This window comes from Mirounga leonina, unplaced genomic scaffold, assembly GCF_011800145.1.
Source record: "Mirounga leonina isolate KUSES-001 unplaced genomic scaffold, KU_Mleo_1.0 Mir_166, whole genome shotgun sequence".
In the NCBI taxonomy this organism is placed as follows: domain Eukaryota; kingdom Metazoa; phylum Chordata; class Mammalia; order Carnivora; family Phocidae; genus Mirounga; species Mirounga leonina.
In genome coordinates this window covers 33,992,117-34,010,714 of record NW_023270418.1, presented here as the reverse complement: position 1 = coordinate 34,010,714, position 18,598 = coordinate 33,992,117, and the positions used below count along the sequence as shown (strand labels likewise).

Genomic DNA, 18,598 nt, shown 5'->3' with positions numbered 1-18,598 from the left:
CACAGCCCCGGCCTCCTTGTCCCCACGCTCCCCCATTCCGGCTCCGCATCCTCCCCCCACCCCTGCCAACGGGCCACCCTCTCCCATCAGCCCTGCAGCCACAGCGCCATGGGGGGGGCTCCACACCTCCCTACGAAGCTCCTCCCCTGCCCCCACCCCTCCCAGCTGCAGCCCCACCCCTCACACACACACAGCTGCGGGCCGCACTCTGCACCTTGCAGCGCCCGCCTGCAAACACACTCACACTCACCCTCCGTGTGCACGCCCTACACGTGCACACCCTCTGCACACATGCGCACACACGCACATACAGGTGCACACACAGGCCCCCGTTTCCTCCTTCCCCTCTTCCTTCCTGTCAGAACCAGAGAGGCCCTCCCACCCCCAGTCTGCAGGACCACCTAGCCTCAAGGGCTTCCCTCGTGCCCCTCCACCCGGCCCCCACGTCCCTGCCCCTGACCCAGCCAGTGCTCCTGTCTGGGGTGCTAGCCCCAGCCTCAGTGACCCCCGGGTCCGAGTCTGCCCAGCGCCTTGGGCCATCTCCCCCGTACCTGACCCCCGAGTGCTGACGCCCGGAGCCCCTTCCTCTCCTGTGTGGCCTCTCGCCTCGGGGAACTTGTCAAGCCGCACGGTTTGTTCTTGTCTCTTTTTTTGGTGGTTCATATCTTTTATACAAAAGCAGAGCTACCTTCTCTCTTGCAATCACCCCATCTCCTGGGCCGCATGGTTTTAAGTGTCATGTTTATGCTCCATGGCCCATCCCAGCGCTCAACTCGACTCCCGCCCCGCTGGGCACCTTGTCTTAGAAGGCCAGCTGACCACGGCCCCTCCCTGCCCAAGGCCTAAGGACTGCCTGGAGGCCCACTCTGGCCCGTCCAGGGGCTGCCACCCACCGTCCTGCCGGCTGCAGCCCTCAGCCCACCCCTCTGCTCAGCAGGCGGGCTGTCCCCGTCCCTCCATGCCGGCGTAAATGCCACCTCCTCTGGCACGGCAGCCGTGGCACTACGGGACACCGCGACATATCTGGGGCTTCCGTGTTCTAGAGGGCTCTCTCACAACAGAACGAGAGCCCACCAGCACCGACTCACAGCGTACCCTCCAGGCTGTCCACAGGATCCGGGATCCCAAGGCCCGAGTCCACCTCCCTGGCTACACACATTCTCAGAAGGGGGCCCAGCTCCCGGCACAGGACCAGAAAGCCCAAGAAAACAGCAATAAGTGGACACCCAGGGCTCCGCCCACCCGCCCACCCGCCCCCGTGGGCTGAGGGACCAGCGTCCCCAGCTCACCCACAACCCGCTCACTGCCCTTGGATGGAACCTTGTCTCAGCGCCCATATCCTGAGTTCCTCAGCCACCCCTCTAGGCCAAGCAGCGGCTGAAGGTCCTAATGTCACCTGCCCCCAGGGTCTTGGACCCTCACCTGTAATCAGACATGGAGCAGGGTGCAGCTCATACCTCCTGCCAGAGCCCTCCCCATGCTGGGCCCACGTCAGGGTCATGGACACAGGGACGTGCGGCCTTTATGAAGGATGGGGAGGTACCGCCACAGGACTCGACACCAATGAGCAGCCCCTGGTGAGGCCCACACAGAATCACAGCCCACCAACTAAGCTGCAGATACCTTGTCTCCCAGGACAAAGAGCCACAGCAGAGTCGTGACCACGGCCTACCCAGTGACCGGTAGACCATGTATGATCGGACCCTCCGGGCCACAAGGTAGAAACAGACAGAGAGACTAGGCTGGAGCAGGGGGAAGGCCCATGGTCCGCCCCACCCACCCTCCCTCCCCTGGGGCCCGTGTGAGTTCTTTATGGCTGGCCAGCTGGCCACACAAGCTCAGGCCTCGTTTGGAGACGGTTCTACCCAGAAGCGGAGCACGTGCGGGGCTAGGCCTCCATCAGGAACCCCCCCGCCCCCACCCAAGGTGGTGCTGAAAGGAAAGCACTTTGGTGGCCAGGGTCCACCCTGTCCGTACCGAGAAAGGTTAACACTTCCCGCGTGGCGATCAGGGCACAGAAAGAACAGGCCAGACAAGTGGGGACAAGGTCCAAGAAGCATGCATGTGGACGGGCAGAAGGAACGCCGAGACAGATCATGTCCAGTAATGTCCGAGCCTTGGCCCCCAAGGCCACCATGGATGGGCTGCCCTCTAGAAGCAGAGCTCAGCTCCGCTTACCCACCCCGATGTGGCCCCCCGGCAGCTGGGGGGTGACTGCGATGGGCCCCGTCCCCAGGCAGGGCGCTGATCTGCCCTCACTGGACAGGCAAGCACGTGCACCAGAGGCTCTGAGCACCAGGACAGAACCGAACGGCAACTCCTCCTTTTCCCAGCCCACAATTCAGTGCCCTGCCGCTCTGGAAACGTCCACCCCGGGGTGGGTGTTCCATCGGGGACACACCGGAAGATTCATGAAAAGCAGGGTGGGGTGCTGGTGGGCGCGCACCGCTCCGACTGCCAAGGACAGACTGGGGTGCGGCTGCGCAGAGGGGCAGGGAGGTCTGGGTCGGGGATCCTGAGGCTCATCCAGAATGAAAGACTAACAGAAAACTCCGGGAATCACAAAAGGCAGCAGTACCGAGGACACGGACTGGCCGGGAATGAAGGTCTGGGTCCCCATTCAAGGTGAAGAAGCCAGAGGAGCGGGGGAGCCGGCTGAGGCCAAGGGCACAGGGACCCTGAGCAGGAGGAACTTATAAGGATCAGTCAGGGCTACAACCAGTAACAACGCAAGTCTGAGGAGCTGCTCGCGGCTTTCCTTGCCTATTGCACAGACGCGGGTTTGTACCCATTCACGAAGCTCTTTCCTGAGAGGAAGTGGAAGGGGGGCACTGTGCCGTCCATCCTCCCCACCGGCTCCCCTTCAGCAGCCTGCTTACTCCTGCCAGGGACGGCACCGGGGAGGGGCTGGGAGGCCGGAGGGGGAGACGCAACTGCTCCCTGCCATCCCCTTGCTGGCCCCAGGGCGGTACCCATGCCAGGGGCTGCCAGCCTCCTCTTCCTTCAGCGCTGCCAGAACCAAGCAGTCTCTGGAGGGGCCCAGGGGATCTGCACCCCTCCAGGGCCCGGAGGGCGGGGCGCCAGCTCTGGGGGCCCCTGCCCCTGAGCTTCCTTCAGCTTCCCGCCCCGCCGCCCCCACCCTGCCCCCGTTCTGCTTTGGCGGTTACTCAACACCTGTTTAAGCTTCTATGTGAATTCTCTTGGCTAAAGTGCCCGACGGGCTTGTGTCCCTGACTGGCCCTGATGGACCAACTTTCTTTCCCCGCTTCTGTCCTATCTAGTCACAGGGCAGTGCGTCTGGGTGGGGGGCAGGACGGGACACTGGGCTGACACAGGCTTTTTCCCACTGCAGCCCACCCAGAGCTTCGGCCACGTGGCCAGGGCAAGGCCCTAGGGCGGCAGGGGACCCAGCCGGTCGGGGAGCTGAGCTGGAAAGTGGCGAGGCAGGGATCAGGAGTCCTCATGCCCTCCCCAGGCCTCACTGTCTCCTTCTGCAAAATGGGACAAGGCCCCATGGCCAACGGCTGACTGAAATGCTAGGAGGGTGGGCAGGGGGCAGGGGGCAGGCCACCCAGAGCTTCCTGCTCCCACCTCCAAGCCGCCGCACTACCTGCCTCCTGGCAAACCAGACTCAGCGACACGATCCAGTCCATGAGAGACACGACCAGCACTCCAAGGTAGGCCAGCAGCCAGAGGTTCATCCGGAACTGGGCCCACCCAACCAGGTAGCTCTGCAAGAGAGGCGGGGGGAGGGGGGGGATGAGGGAGCGAGCGGGTGAGCGGGCAGCCCCGCGGCAGACACCAGCCCCATAGCCAGCCCGAGGCCGTCAACACAACTGGCTGAGGCTGGGGCAGCCAGAGCAGAGAGCGCTTCGGCGAGCGGTGTGGTCTCCTCGTGACTTGGGGAGCAAGAGGCTGAGCTCCCCACCCAGCCCGCTGGTGACCTCGGACAGCCAGTGATCTTGGGCTCAGCACTTAACCACTCCGGCCCGCTTCCACATCGGTAACAGGGTCTGAGCCGTCCTGCCCATCCCAACCACCAGTTTAGCTTATGCCCGGGAACCATTCTAGAAAAAGCCATTCTGGAAAAGAGGCTTTGCCAATTGAAGCTCTAACACTACACATGCTCCACTTCTGGTTAGGGCTGGCCCACACCCAGAACCGTCTATAAACCAGGCCTGAGGGACGCCTGGGTGGCTCAGTCAGTTAAGCATCTGCCTTCGGCTCGGGTCATGATCCCAGGGTCCTGGGGTCGAGCCCTGCACCAAGCTCCCTGCTCAGCAGGGAATCTGCTTCTCCCTCTGCTCCTCCCCGTTTGTGTGCGCTCTCTCTCAAATAAGTAAAATCTTAAAAAAAAAAAAAAAAAAAAATCAACCAGGTCCAAGGTCTTCCTCTGTGGCCAACTGGCCAGTCGTCACGAGCCCCACAGACAGCAGGGGAATCCAGAGGTCATTGCGTGCAGATAAAAATGTACACTCACTCTAACTTGTGAGATTTCCCAAATGCACCAACCATTCAAAAAATACTAATGAGAACTTCCCTCATCAGTTTCAGTTCCAGTTTAAAAACCCCCAAACCTCCTAAATGTATCCTGGGCTGAAGAAGAAACAACGCAAAGCTGCCCAGGGCCCTCGCCCACGGCCCTCAGCGTCAGCAGGACAGCCCAGCAGGGGCCGGGCAAAGGCACCGCTGACTCTGGGGACAGCCCGCTGCACTGTGGCCAGCCGTGTCCCGAGGGCCCAACGCTGGAATCGCTCCTGTCTGACAGAAGGAACCATGCGTGACCCGCAGCCAGACCCGGCCTCTCGGCCCCTCAGCGTCTCACTGGGAAGCCATTAAGGCTCTGAACCTCCGACACAGCCCAGAAGCTCAAATGAGCAAGGCAGGGCCCACCTCCAGCTTCTGGAAGGACTCAGGTCAGAAAGAATCTAGAGTCGGACACACAGCACGTGGCAAGAGGCCCCTTTCCGCCCCACGCCCACCTCCTCCTGTGATCCTCTTCTCTTGGGGGTGGGAGGCTGGGCCGTGAGAGAGACCACTGGTCCTGCCTTATTCTACTGGGGTCTCTCCTCACAGGGGCACCGCCAGACCCTCGGCCACCCACAGAGATCCCACAAGGCTGTGCCCCTGGCAGGGCCGAACCGAGGCTCAGTTTGGTCTGGAGAGGGCAGAGAGCTGACAGAGCCTCCACTTCACCAACCAAGGCCTCTGCTCGGAGGGTCAGAGGGCACAGTCAGAGAAAAAGGCAGCTGGCTCCAGGAGAATAAAAATTAATCAGGAAAGCAGCAGACAGGCTGGGAGGGCACTGGCCCGTGGGCTTGGGCACCTGACGGCGCCCACCTGACCTTCACAGAGACGTCAGCCGCAAAGACCAGCAGGCAGAGCACCTCGACGCTCTCGGTGAGGCCACAGGGTGGATCCCAGGGGGCCGAGCGGTAGCGGACGTCTGCAGTGCTAGTGAGCGAGGAAGGGGTCTCGATAAAAGCCAAAAACAGGATCAAGAAAATGGTGAAGCTCAATATCCTGAAAAAAAGAACAAAAACTAATGAAAATGCACGAACCAGCAGGGCTCTGGGCCCAAAACCAGATTTGCAGGCAGGATGCCTGGGACGACAGCAAGACAGACTCCATGGTTTCAAAAGGACCCCACGCCTCCTGCTTCGTGCCCGCTCTCGAGTGGTCAGAGAGCGGTACTCAGGTCAAAGCTCGATGGCCACGGCTGAACCTCTTCACCGGAAGAGCCCCTCTTTCCTCGGGCTGGGCTCCTTTCCGGGAAGGAGGGGAAAGCGGCTCCTTCTCCTCCTTGGGGAGGGGAAACCCGCCTGGACCCTGAGGCCGGCCTCCCCCCACCCAGCCAGGCCGCAGGGACCTCCCGCTGCACGCCTGGGCCTTCTCACCATTGGCTCACGTTTGAGTAATACAAGCGGTAAAGCCCCATCGACCTGGCGTCCATGCGGTGGTTAATGGAGCGGTACTGAAAGTGAACACCACACAGGGGAGCGTGAGTGGGGGTCCCCTCGGAGCCGCACGGCATGGCCAGCCACAGGCCGGGCACCCACTGACCCCACGACAGGCCCCAGGCAGGGAGACGGGCCGTGCACCAGAGTCCACTTTCATGGCACACGTGGACAAAGGGCTCTCTCGTGACCCTGCGGGGCACCCAAAGCCTCCACGGCCCTGCGTGGACACCCACTTCCAAACGTACAGCTGTGCCCGCTGCCTGCCTGTGAGGCTCCCCCCTCTGCTATACAAGGCCCCCACCACTCTCACTCTCCAGGCCGCCCCCCAGCCTAGCCCCCCGTATGGCACGTTGCTCCCTTCCATATCCTATTTCCCGAATTGAGCCTGGGTGTCATTTTCCAGCAGGGGACGGTCTGACCATCTTTGGGCATCTCTCAGAGGACCTGGGACAGGCAGGCACACGACAGGCCCTCGGTAGGTGGTAACTCAACGAAACCAGTCACTGATTCTAGGACTCAAGGGAAGAGCACCCAGCGCCCACCTGCTTTAGGGAAGACTCCAGGCGAGCCGTGCCCACAGGCCCCATCATCACTTTATGATGACCACACGGGCCAGCCACCGAGGCGCCGGCCCCAGGACAGCAAGGAGGGGACCAGCAGGGCAGCCATCACCCAGCCCCCACAAAACGTGAAGAGGCGCCCAGGCCCAGCCACTGGGAGTAGGTGCTGCCCACCTGGATCGCATCTTCGATGAAGACAGCAGCCTGGTCAAAGCAGAGATCCCGCCTGGACCGAGCGCCTGCAGGCAGAGAGAGCACTCCATGGTTTCAAAAGGACCCCACGCCTCCTGCTTTGTGCCCGCTCTCGAGTGGTCAAGGCGGATCACATGACACTCACCGGCTACAGGACCACTGAGATCAAGGAAAGAACCTGGAGGCATTCTTCTCCAAGGCTCTGCAATGAGATGCCTTTCGCCCCGCAGCAAGTCCGCCCAGGACAGCGCCCCAGGCCTGGCCCCGCGTCCAGAGCGCGCTCCATAAGCGGGCAGCTGCGGCCCCCTCCTGCCGCCTTCACACACCAGCACCCGGGGGTGTCAGGGCACAGGAGGACGGATGGGGCCCCTGGTGGGCCTCCCGACTACGCGGGGCCTTCGGGACACGTCAGGCGGCTGGAAGCCTCATCCCAGCACCCCCGCCCCCTGCCCACGGAGGAGCCATAAGCTGCACACCAGGTCAGTCCCTGCAGCCTTGGGTTCCGACCACTGCTTGACCCGAAGGGAGAAGAAAGGCATGAGGAGACGTGGCTCTCAGCAACAGAGGAACCCCACGGCCCGAGGTCCATGCGAGAGGGTGCAGCCCAGGCAGCCTGGGCCCCGGGCGGGGAGCAGACCGGCACGCAGCCCCCAGCACCCCCCAGCCCAGGGCTTAGAAACAAGGGGGCAGCTGTCTCTGCTGAAGATTCTACTTTCAGCTGTGGTCCTTTCACGCCAGCAGCAGTTCACCTCGTACGGAGAGAACGCTGCTTACGTGCCTGCCTCCAGAGCAGAGGTAGGGAAGCCCGAGGCAGCGTGGGCGGGCGGTGGGCGGCTGTCTACTGTGCCCACCGCCCCCGGGGAAGCAGCAGTCCCTGTCCTCAGGGCTCCTGCCGCAGGGCCCCGGGGGCCAATCAGGGACATGGGGGACCCTGGACAGAGGTAGGAGGCAAGACTCCAGCCTGGCTCTGTCATCACACTGCTGTGTCACCCAGGGCAAGCGCCCACCTCTATCTGGGCCTCAGCTTCCCCCCATGTACAACCTCCATGCTCGCCCTGAGGAGCCCTAAAAGTTCTCCCAGGGAGGCTGTGAGGATGGTGATTGCCTGCTTCCCCTGATGGCATCCTGGGAACTGTGATCAGACAACACTCTGGTCTACTCCCTGCTGTACCCACAGAGCCCAGGACCGTGCAGGGCTCAGCACACAGTGTCCTCAAAGCTTCTTCATGGAGTGAGTGAACAGCCCTGAGGGGAGGCTGCGGAGCAGGGTGGTCTGAGGGCCCACAAGGGGCCCCATGTTACCCCATCCCGGGATAAAAGATGAGATCGCCACCTGGAGAGATCTAAGGATACAAGCTTCTGAGACAGGAAGAGCCTGTGGGCTCGTTCTAGGCCCAGATGCGGGGTGCAGCTTACGCCCAGGCAAGCCCTCACAGGCCAGGGGTGTCAGGCACCCCGGGAACTGCCCAGCACACATCAGACCTCTGGCCTGGGCTTCGGGGCACGAACCTCAGAAAGGCCACCCCACCTGCTTTGCAGCCCCTGACACCAGCAGCCAGGGGCACCTTGTCACAAACCCTCGGTTGTGAGCATGTCACAGCTTCCCACGAGTCCCCAGTGCTCCTGGACAAAGTCCACACTGTCCCCACCTGGCACTATGGTGCCCACCTCACCCACTCACCACCCGTTCTGCTGCTTCCCCCTCCCTATGCCCTCCACGCCGCTCATCCTGAACTTGGCAGAGCCAAGTTCTCCCAAGACTCCAAGCCCTTACCCAGGCTTTGGGCCTAACAGGAGCACTGTCTCCCAACGTGGCAGTCCCCCACCCCGGGTGGCAATCAGCGGGCACACCAGGTCAGAGCATCAGGGTAGAACGTCTGCTGCAGAGAGCAGAGGACAACAGGGGCACAAACACCACGTCCCACAGCAGCCTCCTCTCCTTCCTGTTCCAGGCTCCACCCTGCACGACCCGCCTGCGGCCCCGACCAGCTCCCTGATGACCCTGGGCAGCCCCCTTCACCTCTGTACCTCAGTACCCCTCACCGGTCATACACGACGGGACGGATGTGCAGACTGAATGGGTTGCTGTAGCTATCTGCTGCTTTTATTCTAGAAGCCCCTTCCATAGTATGGTGCTCCCTCGTCCTCTGACTTTTCCATAACCAGAAAGAGGATGACTCCCTAACCAGGAACAAGAAGAGGACACAGCTACCCTTGCTCTGTGGCCGACGAGGGGAGGCTGGGTCAGAAGGACCTGACTGCAGGGTCTGCGGGGCACCCAGCAACACAGTCCCCCCACCCATCAGTAGGAGGATCCGACTGCAAGACACGCAAACTCGGTGCACAGAGCCCCCACCTGGGAGCCCCCACAGGAGCTTGAGGGCAGACCAGCCATTCTCAGTCCCCACCGTCGCCGGGGCCAAGCAGCCTAGCCAGGGAGACTCAGAACACAGGGTGTCCCCTCACATTCTCAGAAGCCCTCATGGAGGCCATGGCGTCCGGACAAGGAGCCCTTGCTCACCATCCACACTGCCTGGCCCTGGCTCCTACCTTACAGTGCAGGTCTCACGTGCCCACCGTCCACTTGGCCAGGACCGGGACCTGTGACAATCACGGTGCGCTGCCCAGAACGGCCCTCAGCACCAACTGCACCAGCTCTGCCACCTGGCCGGGTCCTGCGCCGAGGGCATTCCCAGCATTCTCTCCAAATCCTCACAACACCCCTCAAGTCAGCCCCTCTGACTACCTCCCTTTTATTAAAGCTCAGAAAGGTCGGGCAACCTGCCAAGGTCACACAGCCAGAAGGGGCGGCACCAGAAAGGCACTCTCACCTCCAGACTCCGAGTCTGCATGCCCCATGTCCCTTGCCCAGGGACCTGTGGGGTCTGGCATGGGCTAGATGGAGAACTTTCCTGGGGAGAGCCTCTGAGATGCGCAGGCAGGTGGCTGCCCCCGCCTCTATTTATCCCATCTCCTGTCAGGAACCCGCCACCCCCATAGTCCATGGATGGGCACCACAGGCACCTCCCAGACAGAGGAAGAAAGCAAGCCCAGAAAGCGAAAGTGCTCCTGGAAGGAACACCCAGCATGACACTGGCCGCAGCCGCACCAGATCCCAGGGCTGATCCTGGACAGGTCCCGGAGACTCTGTGGGCCTCGGGTTTTCTCCTCTGTAAAATGAGGCTGAAGCCCTTCCATCCCTAACCCAGTACCCAACCCCCTTGCCGTCTGCCAGAGACAGACGGACTCCACCCTCCGGCCCTCCTCGGGATCAGCAACTTCTCTGCTGGTAAACAGGAAGGGCAGGAGGGAGCTGCAGAGGGCAAAGGGAGGAAGCTGCCCTGCTCTGGGGAGGCCTGCCCCAACCCCAGACTGAAGGGGGACCAGCCTCTGGGGAGGCTCCAGCACCGAGACTGAGAGAGTAGACTGAAAGGACTCCTAAGTCTGCTCCCAGCTGGGCTCGAACCCCACCCCAGCCACTTCCCGGCTGTGTGACCTTGGGTAGGGGAACGCCCCTCTCTGTGCCTCAGTTTCCCCCATCATAACCGGGAGGAAAACGGAAGTGCTGCCTCCGAGGGGCCACCAAGGCGATCCGCGAGCCCTGCGTCCACCCGAGGTCCACCGAGGAGGCTGCACGGGACTGGGGGGCGCGGGCGGCCGGCTACGCGACGCCTCTCGGGCGGCTGGTCGACCCTGCAGAGCGTGGCCGACCCTGGCGCCCGCTACTCCGCAGGGGGCAGCCCCCCGCCCTCCGGAGGGCGGCTCCCCTCGCTCCCCGCGCCCGCTCAGACCCCTGCCCGTGGGACGCGCCCGCAGCGGCGACAGCGAACGGCGCGGAGCCGCAGGCCCGCACGCACCACCCCCGCGGCCCGCTCCCCTCCCTGGGCCGCCGCTCACCAGGGCCGCCGCGGACGCTGCGGCAAGCGGCTGAGCCCGCCGGGCAGTCTCGGCCGCGGCCGCCCCGGGCCCGACTCAAAAGCGGCTCCGACTCCGCCCGGAGGTCCGCCATGCAGCCGCCGCGGGCCGCCGGGACCCTACCAGGGGCGGAGGACGCCGAGCGCGAGCTCTACCGCGCAGGCGCGGCGTCCCCGCCCCTGGAGGCCGGAGGAGGAGCTGACGGCCCTGGGACGTTAGGGCGTGCCCCTTCGCTACCAGCCAATAAGAATGGAGGGCTCGCGTGGAGGCGGGGCTTTCCAGGGCCCGGCCTCTCAGGGGGTGGGGCTCAGCTTCCTACCCGCAGGGAGGGGCTCTAGGGACCCTTCAGGGCTGGGAGGAACGCCTTCCCGAAGAGCGGTGTCAGCAGCCCCTGGGCCCTCCCCGAACTGCAGAATCCGAAACTCCGGGCAGGGCCCAGGAATCTGGGTTTTGCTTGTGAGTGTTGGGTCCGTGGGGGTCACGACCAAAGGACATCCCCCCAAAACGGAACTTGAGTTTACCCTCTGGTAATGAAATTAGTAAGATTGAATATAATTAAGAGTAAGGTTTAAAAAGACAACTGACACACTTGAAAAAAATATTTACAACATATACATGAAGTGTTTCCAACATTAACCCATAAACAGCTGTTTTCCATTGCTGCTGTGACACATTTCCGCAAATTTACCAAAAACCTCTGCCATTTATCATCTCTCAGTCCCTGAGGTCAGAAGTCCAGGAGCTGGGCTGGGTCCTCGTGTTGGTGATGAGGGAACAGAAGGCGAGCGGAGGACAAAGCCGAAGCTGGACCCTACAACCCCCTCCCCCCCCCCCCTTTGGGATATATGTGACATTCCTCAGGCACTCCTGGCTGCCCTAAAGGAAAAACAAATGGTTAACTGATGGAGATCACAGTCCTGCAGGACAGGAGTCTCCCTCAGTTTGCAAATGTCCTAGTGATTTACAAGGAAGAAGCTTTCTTACCAATAGACTAACTTCCAGAGACCTGTAACTCAGTTTCCTGAAGCCCTAACATCACCCTCCCCTACATGAAATTGAGGGAGGCTGAGGCAGAAGGAATGTAAATAAAACTGATTTTCTTTTGAACCTGAAGCCCATTGACAAGGACATGTGAGAGAAGGAATGTAACATTCCTCCAGGAAACTCCCAACTGTCTTCATGTTAGTGCCTATTAGAGGGAAAAACAACCTTGGCTTGACAATAACTAGGCCTCCAGTATCCTGAGAGTCTTTAGCATATGACAATCCTTCTGGACACCCCCTTTGTCCTCACCTCCCCAACTCCTGAGTATATAATCAGCCACTCCTCAAGACCACAGGGCAGCAGCTCTTTCTGCCCCCGGGTCCTGTCCCCGTGCTTTAATGAGCCACCATTTTGCACCAAAGACGCCTCAAGAATTCTTTCTTGGTCGTCGGCTCCAGACTCCACCCCACAGAACCTCACCTATATTCCAAAACTGCATCATCGGAGCCTCACAAGGCCAAAGTCAAGGTGTCAGGGCCAGGCTCACTCACCGGGCTGGCTAGGACTACGGTCCCTGTTTCTTGCTGGATGTCGACCAGGGGTCATTCTCAGCTCCTAGAGACCACCACATTCCTTCCCTCAAGGCCCCTTCCATTATCAAAGCTGGCAAGAGTGCACTGAGTCTCTCTCATGCTTCGAATGAGATGCTTCAAAATGCAGCAAGATGCTTCCAGTCTCTCCGACTTCCTCCCTCTGCTACATCTCTTTCCTTTTAAGGGCTCCTATAAGTACACTGGGCGCCTCAGATAACCCAGGATAATCTTAAGATCAGCTGATTAGTAACTTTAATTACGTCTGCAAATCCCTTTTGCCAGCTATCCTATCTTAACCACCGGTGTGATGCTGGGAGATGAAGATACCAGGAACCAAAATTCTGCCTCCCACAGAGCTCTTAAAAATCCGCCTGTAAGAAAAAGATTAAATTCTCCTTAGGTGGGAAAGGAACAAAGGACTTGAACCAGAAGTTCACAAAAGAGGAATTATCCATGTAGAATGCTTGAAACAAAGCTTCACCTCATTAGAATACAAAGACATGCAAATTAAAATAACAATAAAAATCATTGAGTGGATCAGTTGGCAAATATTTAAAAGGGCTGGAGTGCAAGAATATGGTTATCCCAGGAGAGTAGAGAGAAATCATAGAATTTGTTCATGGGTTTGATTTTTTTTTTTTTTTAAACAAGAAGCATGCATTTTACAACCTGAAAAAATTAAGATACTTTTATTCTGGAAAAAGAAAGCAATAGATGCATGGAGAACTTTGTAAAAACTGGCCCATCCATCAAGGATTTATCTTTATTGCAATTAAAGAATTCCCTTTAGGTTTGGGCACAAACTCAAGGAGGCTCAAGTGGAATGCAAGGCAGTAAAAGCATTTGGTGAAAATTAATTAAAGGAAACATTATTTAAAATGGAGTGGGGAGGGGGTGCCTTGGTGGTTCAGTCAGTTAAGCGTCTGCTCTCCAGCAGACCCAGCTCTGAGACCCTGGGCACATCCCACCCCTCTCTGTCTTGGTTTCCCCATCTGTAAAGTGGGAAGAAAATTACACCAGCCTCACGTGGTTGTTAAGAGGGTTTAAGCAAGGTGACACCTGTCAAGAGCCAGGCGGATGGGAGGCGCTCGGGGAGCAGGGTGCCCTTCCTGCGGGAACAGTCTGAGTGCTCGGCCCCACCCACCAGCCCACCCTCAGAGCTCCTTGTCCATCTGGTCCAGTGGAGGAGACAGGACTGGGAAAGAGGTCACGGTGACAGCACTTCCCAGGCCAGAGGGGAGAAGTCCTCTGCCGAGCTCTCCCCCTGTGTGCAGCTGAGCCTGGAAGAAGTCAGTCCTCCTACCTGCTTGGTCCACGGGTCTTTCTGGTGCCCCAGACTGGGAGGCAATTCTGCAGGGGAGCCAAGGTGTGACCTTGACCTCATTTGATACTCTCTACCCCTGTCTTCCTCTCTCCTTCCTCTTGTACCCCAACCTCTGCTGTCCCCCTTCCTCAGGCCAAAGAAGGGAGGTAACTGCCACAGTCAGATGCTGCCCTAGAAGCATGGTTCCCAGATGCCCGCTGGGCATGGGGCTGCAGGAATCAGGACACAAAGCTGCCCCTCCCCTGATGCGGACACTGCACACATTCAGGCTGTGGTTCAAGGAGGAGCCAGGGAACCAGAGGAATCCTGCCCACACCCCCATAGACGGCTGCCCCCAACTTAACCTTAATTATTTCTAATATTGAATACACCTGCCATGGCTTCGAAATTACTGTCCCATCAATATCTTTTTTAAATATCATCATTATTTTGTTTTATTTTATTTTATTTTATTCTATTTTATTTAGAGAGAGAGAGGCAGAGGGAGAAGCAGGCTCCCCACTGAGCGGGGAGCCCAATGGGGACTCAATCCCAGGACCCTGAGATCATGACCTGAGCCAAAGGCAGAAGCTTAACTATCTGAGCCACCCAGGCGCCCTGTCCCATCAATATCTTAATTCTTATCAAACTTTGGTCATTGTCCATCCCCCTCCATTCGTTCTTTTATTTATTATTTTTATTCTTTTATTTATTTACAGTTCTCTTACACTTGATTTAAATGAACTCATTTCCCCGAGTTTCACTGCAATCAATCAGTAAATGTCTGCAAATCCAAACGATGTGCTACTTATGTTTTTTTCTAAGACACATTAAAATAAGTATGTATATTGGTTATCTACTGCTCCGTAACAAATAACCCCAAAACCTCATGGCTTAAAAGAACATCAGTTGGGGCACCTGGGTGGCTCAGTCGGTTGAACGTCTGCCTTCAGCTCAGGTCATGATCTTGGGGTCCTGGGATCGAGCCCAGCATCGGACCCCCTGCTCCGCGGGGAGTCTGCTTCTCCCTCTGCCTCTGCCCCTCCTCTCCTTGTACTCTCTCTCTCTCTCTCTCAAATAAATAAATAAAATCTTAAAAAAAAAAAAAAGAACATCTGTTATCTCAGTTTTTCTTAGACTAGAATCTGAATGCAGGTTGGCTGGGGGCGTCTGGCTCTGAGTCTCTCGCAGGCTGCAGTCCAGGGGTCCGCCAGGGCTGCAGCCATCTCAAGGCTCGAGGCTCACTCAGCAGCTGTTGGCTGGATTCAGTTCCTCGTGGGCTGTTGGACCGAGGGCCTCCATTCCCCTACCATGTGGGCCTCTCCCTAGGGCACTCACAACAGGGCAGCCGGCTTCATCAGAGCAGTCAAGAGAGAAAAGCCAGAGAGAGAGAGAGAGAGGACTAACAAGGTAGAAGTCATATCCTGTCTAACCCAGTCCCTTCACTCTTGCTGTGTCCCATTGGTGAGAGGTGAGTCACCAGGTTCAGTCCACCTTCAAGGGGAGGGGCCCTGTGGGGGTCATCTTAGACGGATGCCCGCCAGGGCACCTGGGTGACTCAGTCAGTTAGGCAACCGGTTCTTGATTTCGGCTCGGGTTGTGGTCTTGGGGTCCTGGGAGCAAGCCCCACATTGGGCTCTGGCTCAGCGCAGAGTCGGCTTGGGGATTCTCTCCCTCTCCCTCAGCCCCTCCCCTCACTCTCGCGCTCTCTCTCTAAAATTAAGGATGATTGATATCACCTGCCGCAATAGGTGACAAGGCTTTGTTTTGATGTTAATTCCTGTGCCCATAAGGTCATCTCCCACACCCCAGTTACCTGTTCTCACATCCATCCTGTGAGCCAGGACGGCTGTCACTCTCCCCGCCGGCAGACAAGGGAAGAGGCTGGGGGCGTTGGGGGGGCTCAGGGGCATTCCTCCCAAGGTCGCATCGCCCAGTGGGCTAGCAGCACCATGTCTGAACACAGCCCTGGCCGGCCACCGACTCAGTCCCCTAGCATGGGACCCCCAGGCAGGAGTGGAAGGCGCCCCAGGCGGGCAGGCCACAGCACATCGGGCCTGGGGCAGGGCCAGGCTGGGATTGCAAAACGAGGCCAACCCAGATGAGGCACCGGGGCACAGTCAGAGCTGGCAGAGAAAGGGAGGGCTTGGCCCGACTCCAGGCAAGAAAACAAACCTGAGGTTCCCCAGGGGGCAGGGGCCTCCTCTCCCCCGCCTCCCCCTCCTCGCACAGAAATGAAGAGCCCACCCACCATCACGCAGCTGTGTTTCCAATGTTGCTTTCTTGCCAGTGTCCCCCGGAAGCTGCAGTGGAGAAAGGCGCCCTCTTGGTGGGGACACTGACTCGGGCTCAGCCTGAGGATGGCTTCATGTCACACCAGGGCCACTGTTGGAGGCTTCAGCATCAACAGGGAGGTTTTTCTGCCAAGATACCCACCCAGGGGTGGCTTGAAACTTGGTTTGAATTTCAGAAATGCCCCCTCGGTTCCCAAACACGTACGGGGGCCGCGGGGGAGGGGGGGGGGCTCTGTGACTTTGGGCAAGGCGCCAACCACCTCTGTATTTGGCTCCCGACTTCACAGGGGGGATTAATGGGAACTTCCTGGTGAGGCTGCAGGGGTGTGGGGCGTGCGGGAGATCCCAAGAGGGGCCCAAATGTCCCTGCAGCCTGGAGACACCCGCCGTCACAGGTCAGGCTCCCTGGGCCTGCTCTAGATGCTTCTGGGTCCTAGTCCTTGCTTTCCTGGGGACCTCAGACCCGCCGCCCACCGTGGGGCTGGGTTCCGCGTTAGCTGCACGGGCAGTGAGCATGCTCCCACGTCCGCCTTTCTAAAGGAGGCTTTGTGGTTTTATCCATCCGTCCCTTCACCCATCCATCCCTCCTACCGAGCACCGACTGCACGCAGGACCGGCTCGAGCACCACCCGGTAGCACAGAAGGTGCTCGCGGGCTTCCTCGGGTCTGAGCTCGTGTCCCTGGTGAGCTCCCGGCGCCCTGGCGCCTCGCTGGGCCTCGGCTTCCGCGGCCACAACGTGGGGTTAACGACAGTGCAGATCCCAGGTGCGCAGGGAGAAAGGACACAGGACAGGGCCTCACTCCCTGTTCCGCTCTTCCCCCCACTTCCTCATGCAACACGTCTGTGAGAAACAACAGCGTCTGAGGTCACGGGGTGATCCCCAAATCCCCTGTCACTCTTCAGTCTCGACACTACTGCTGAGAACAGAGCGGCAACTATCTCACTGGTGTGCTTGGGGAAACTGAGGCTCAGAGAGGCCGCGTGCTCCGTCCGCGGTCACACGGTGGGCGGGGGACACAGCGGCCGCCGCTAAGCCGGGGGCCGCCTGCAGGGGCGCTGGTGAGCTAACCCCGCGGCAGCGCCCTGGGGACAAGCCCCCCTGGAAAAACCAAATACTTCCCAGGCCAGGCTGCACTTGCTATTTTCGGTTCTCTCACACGTGACACAGCAACAAGAATCCGGGGAGACCCAGATCATTCGTCGTGTTGGGAACTGAGCTGCCTGGGGTGGCAGCCAAGGGAGGGGCGGAGGGGGCGGGGTCAGCAGGGCAGGGGCGGGAGAGCGCGGGGCCGGAGGCCCGCAGGCCCGCAGGGTTGCGGTGCAGCTCTGGGGAGAAGGCCGGTGGGGAGCCCTGGGTGACGGCCTGGAGAGGCGGGCGGGTGGGGCGGACTCTGGGGCCTTGGCAGGTCAGGCCCAAGCACAGGCCTGTCTTCCTAGGCTGGGAGCCCGGGGTGCAGACCCTGACACGGGGTTGGAGCAGTTTGTTTGGATGGGGAGCGGAGAAGCAGGTCAGGGAAGGGGAGGAAGCCATAGAAGGCAGCAACGGGCTCAGTCCCAGTGGGGACCTCGAGGGGCGAGGAAGCCGGTGTCCCCCCAACTGCCCCGCAACACTGGCCATTGGCTGGGGCCGCTGGGAGGGCGCGGTCCTCCGGCACAGAAAGCTCCACCAGCCTGGCACAGTCAGCCAGCGCCCAGTGCCAGTGGCAGCCGCCGTGACCCGCGCGCACACCCCTGCTCGCTGAGCACCCCCGTGTGCCGGCACCGGGGCGCAGCCAGGAGCACAGTCCAGGCCCCTCTCGGAGGTGGTGTCCCACCAAGGAAATGGGAAAGAGGGGAGCACTCGGGGATACCAGGAGCACTCAGGGCATCTGCACAAAGGGGCGAAGGATGGATGAACACAATGGGGCGTGCGGTGCAATGGGATGGTATTCAGCCATGAAAAGGGGTGAGGTGCCGCGTCTGCTCAGGGGAAGAAGGCAGATTCACTTGCGTGAAATGTCCAGAACAGGTAAATGCACAGAGACAGAGGCAGTTAGGGGAGTCAGGGCCTGGGGGAGGGAGAGTGGGCACTGACTGCTGATGGGCCCCAGGTTTCTTTTGGGGTGATGGAAGCGTTCTGGAACCACACAGCTGGGAATATACTAAAAACCGCTGAACTGTACGCCTTAAAAGGGTAAATTTTAGGGGCGCCTGGGTGGCTCAATCAGTTAAGCGTCTGACTCTTGGTTTCAGCTCGGGTCATGGTTTCAGGATCATGAGATCAAACCCCGCACTTGAGATTCTCTCTCTCCATCTCTCTCCCTCTGCAACCCTCCCCCTACTCTCGCTCTCTCTCTCTCTTAAAAGAAAGAAATAAAAGGGCAAATTTTATGGTAGGTGAATTATATCTCCATTCTAAAAAGCACACACATAGTGGGGCCATCTTTAGATGAGATGATCAGGGAGGGCTTCTGGGAGGAGGTGACATTTTCGTTGCAGTCTGAAGGATGAGGAGGAGTTGGCCACAGAATGGGGCAGGAGGAGGCGTGGCACATAGGGGGAGTGACAGCGGACTAAGGACAGTGACCTTGAGGGGAGAGGGCTGAGGCAAAGTGAGGGGGTAGCACAGACCCACATGGCCAGGCCTCCATACTGAGGGGTACAGATCTCACTCTGAAAGCAAGGCTGGCTGCTGGAGGATCTAGGCAGGGGAGAGAGACACGATGGGGTTTTGAGGGGTGGTGGCCTGGGGTTGTGGATTAGAGGGAGCAGGGGGCAGACCCCGCCCCCCTCCCGGAGACCAGATGCCTCCTGGGA

At 59.6% G+C, this 18,598-nt stretch overlaps 1 protein-coding gene across 13 annotated transcripts in view; it reads right to left on the bottom strand.

Moving 5' to 3' along the window:
* TPCN2 (two pore segment channel 2) overlaps positions 1–10,782 on the bottom strand; it is a 27,772-nt gene extending 16,990 nt beyond the window's left edge. For 4 of the 13 annotated variants that reach the window (XM_035013471.1, XM_035013474.1, XM_035013476.1 and 1 more), the window contains exons 1-5: positions 10,610–10,781; positions 6,695–6,759; positions 5,898–5,974; positions 5,346–5,523; positions 3,615–3,731 (exon numbers count right to left, since the gene is read on the bottom strand). In XM_035013471.1, coding sequence (XP_034869362.1) covers positions 3,615–3,731; positions 5,346–5,523; positions 5,898–5,974; positions 6,695–6,759; positions 10,610–10,721 — 549 coding nt within the window. In that variant the 5' untranslated portion in view covers positions 10,722–10,781. Of the gene's footprint in view, positions 1–3,610; positions 3,732–5,345; positions 5,524–5,897; positions 5,975–6,694; positions 6,760–10,609 lie in introns of all 13 variants that reach the window. The other 9 variants (XR_004680766.1, XM_035013477.1, XM_035013478.1 and 6 more) reach the window with 7 other exon arrangements.
* Positions 10,783–18,598: the final 7,816 nt, after the last annotated feature.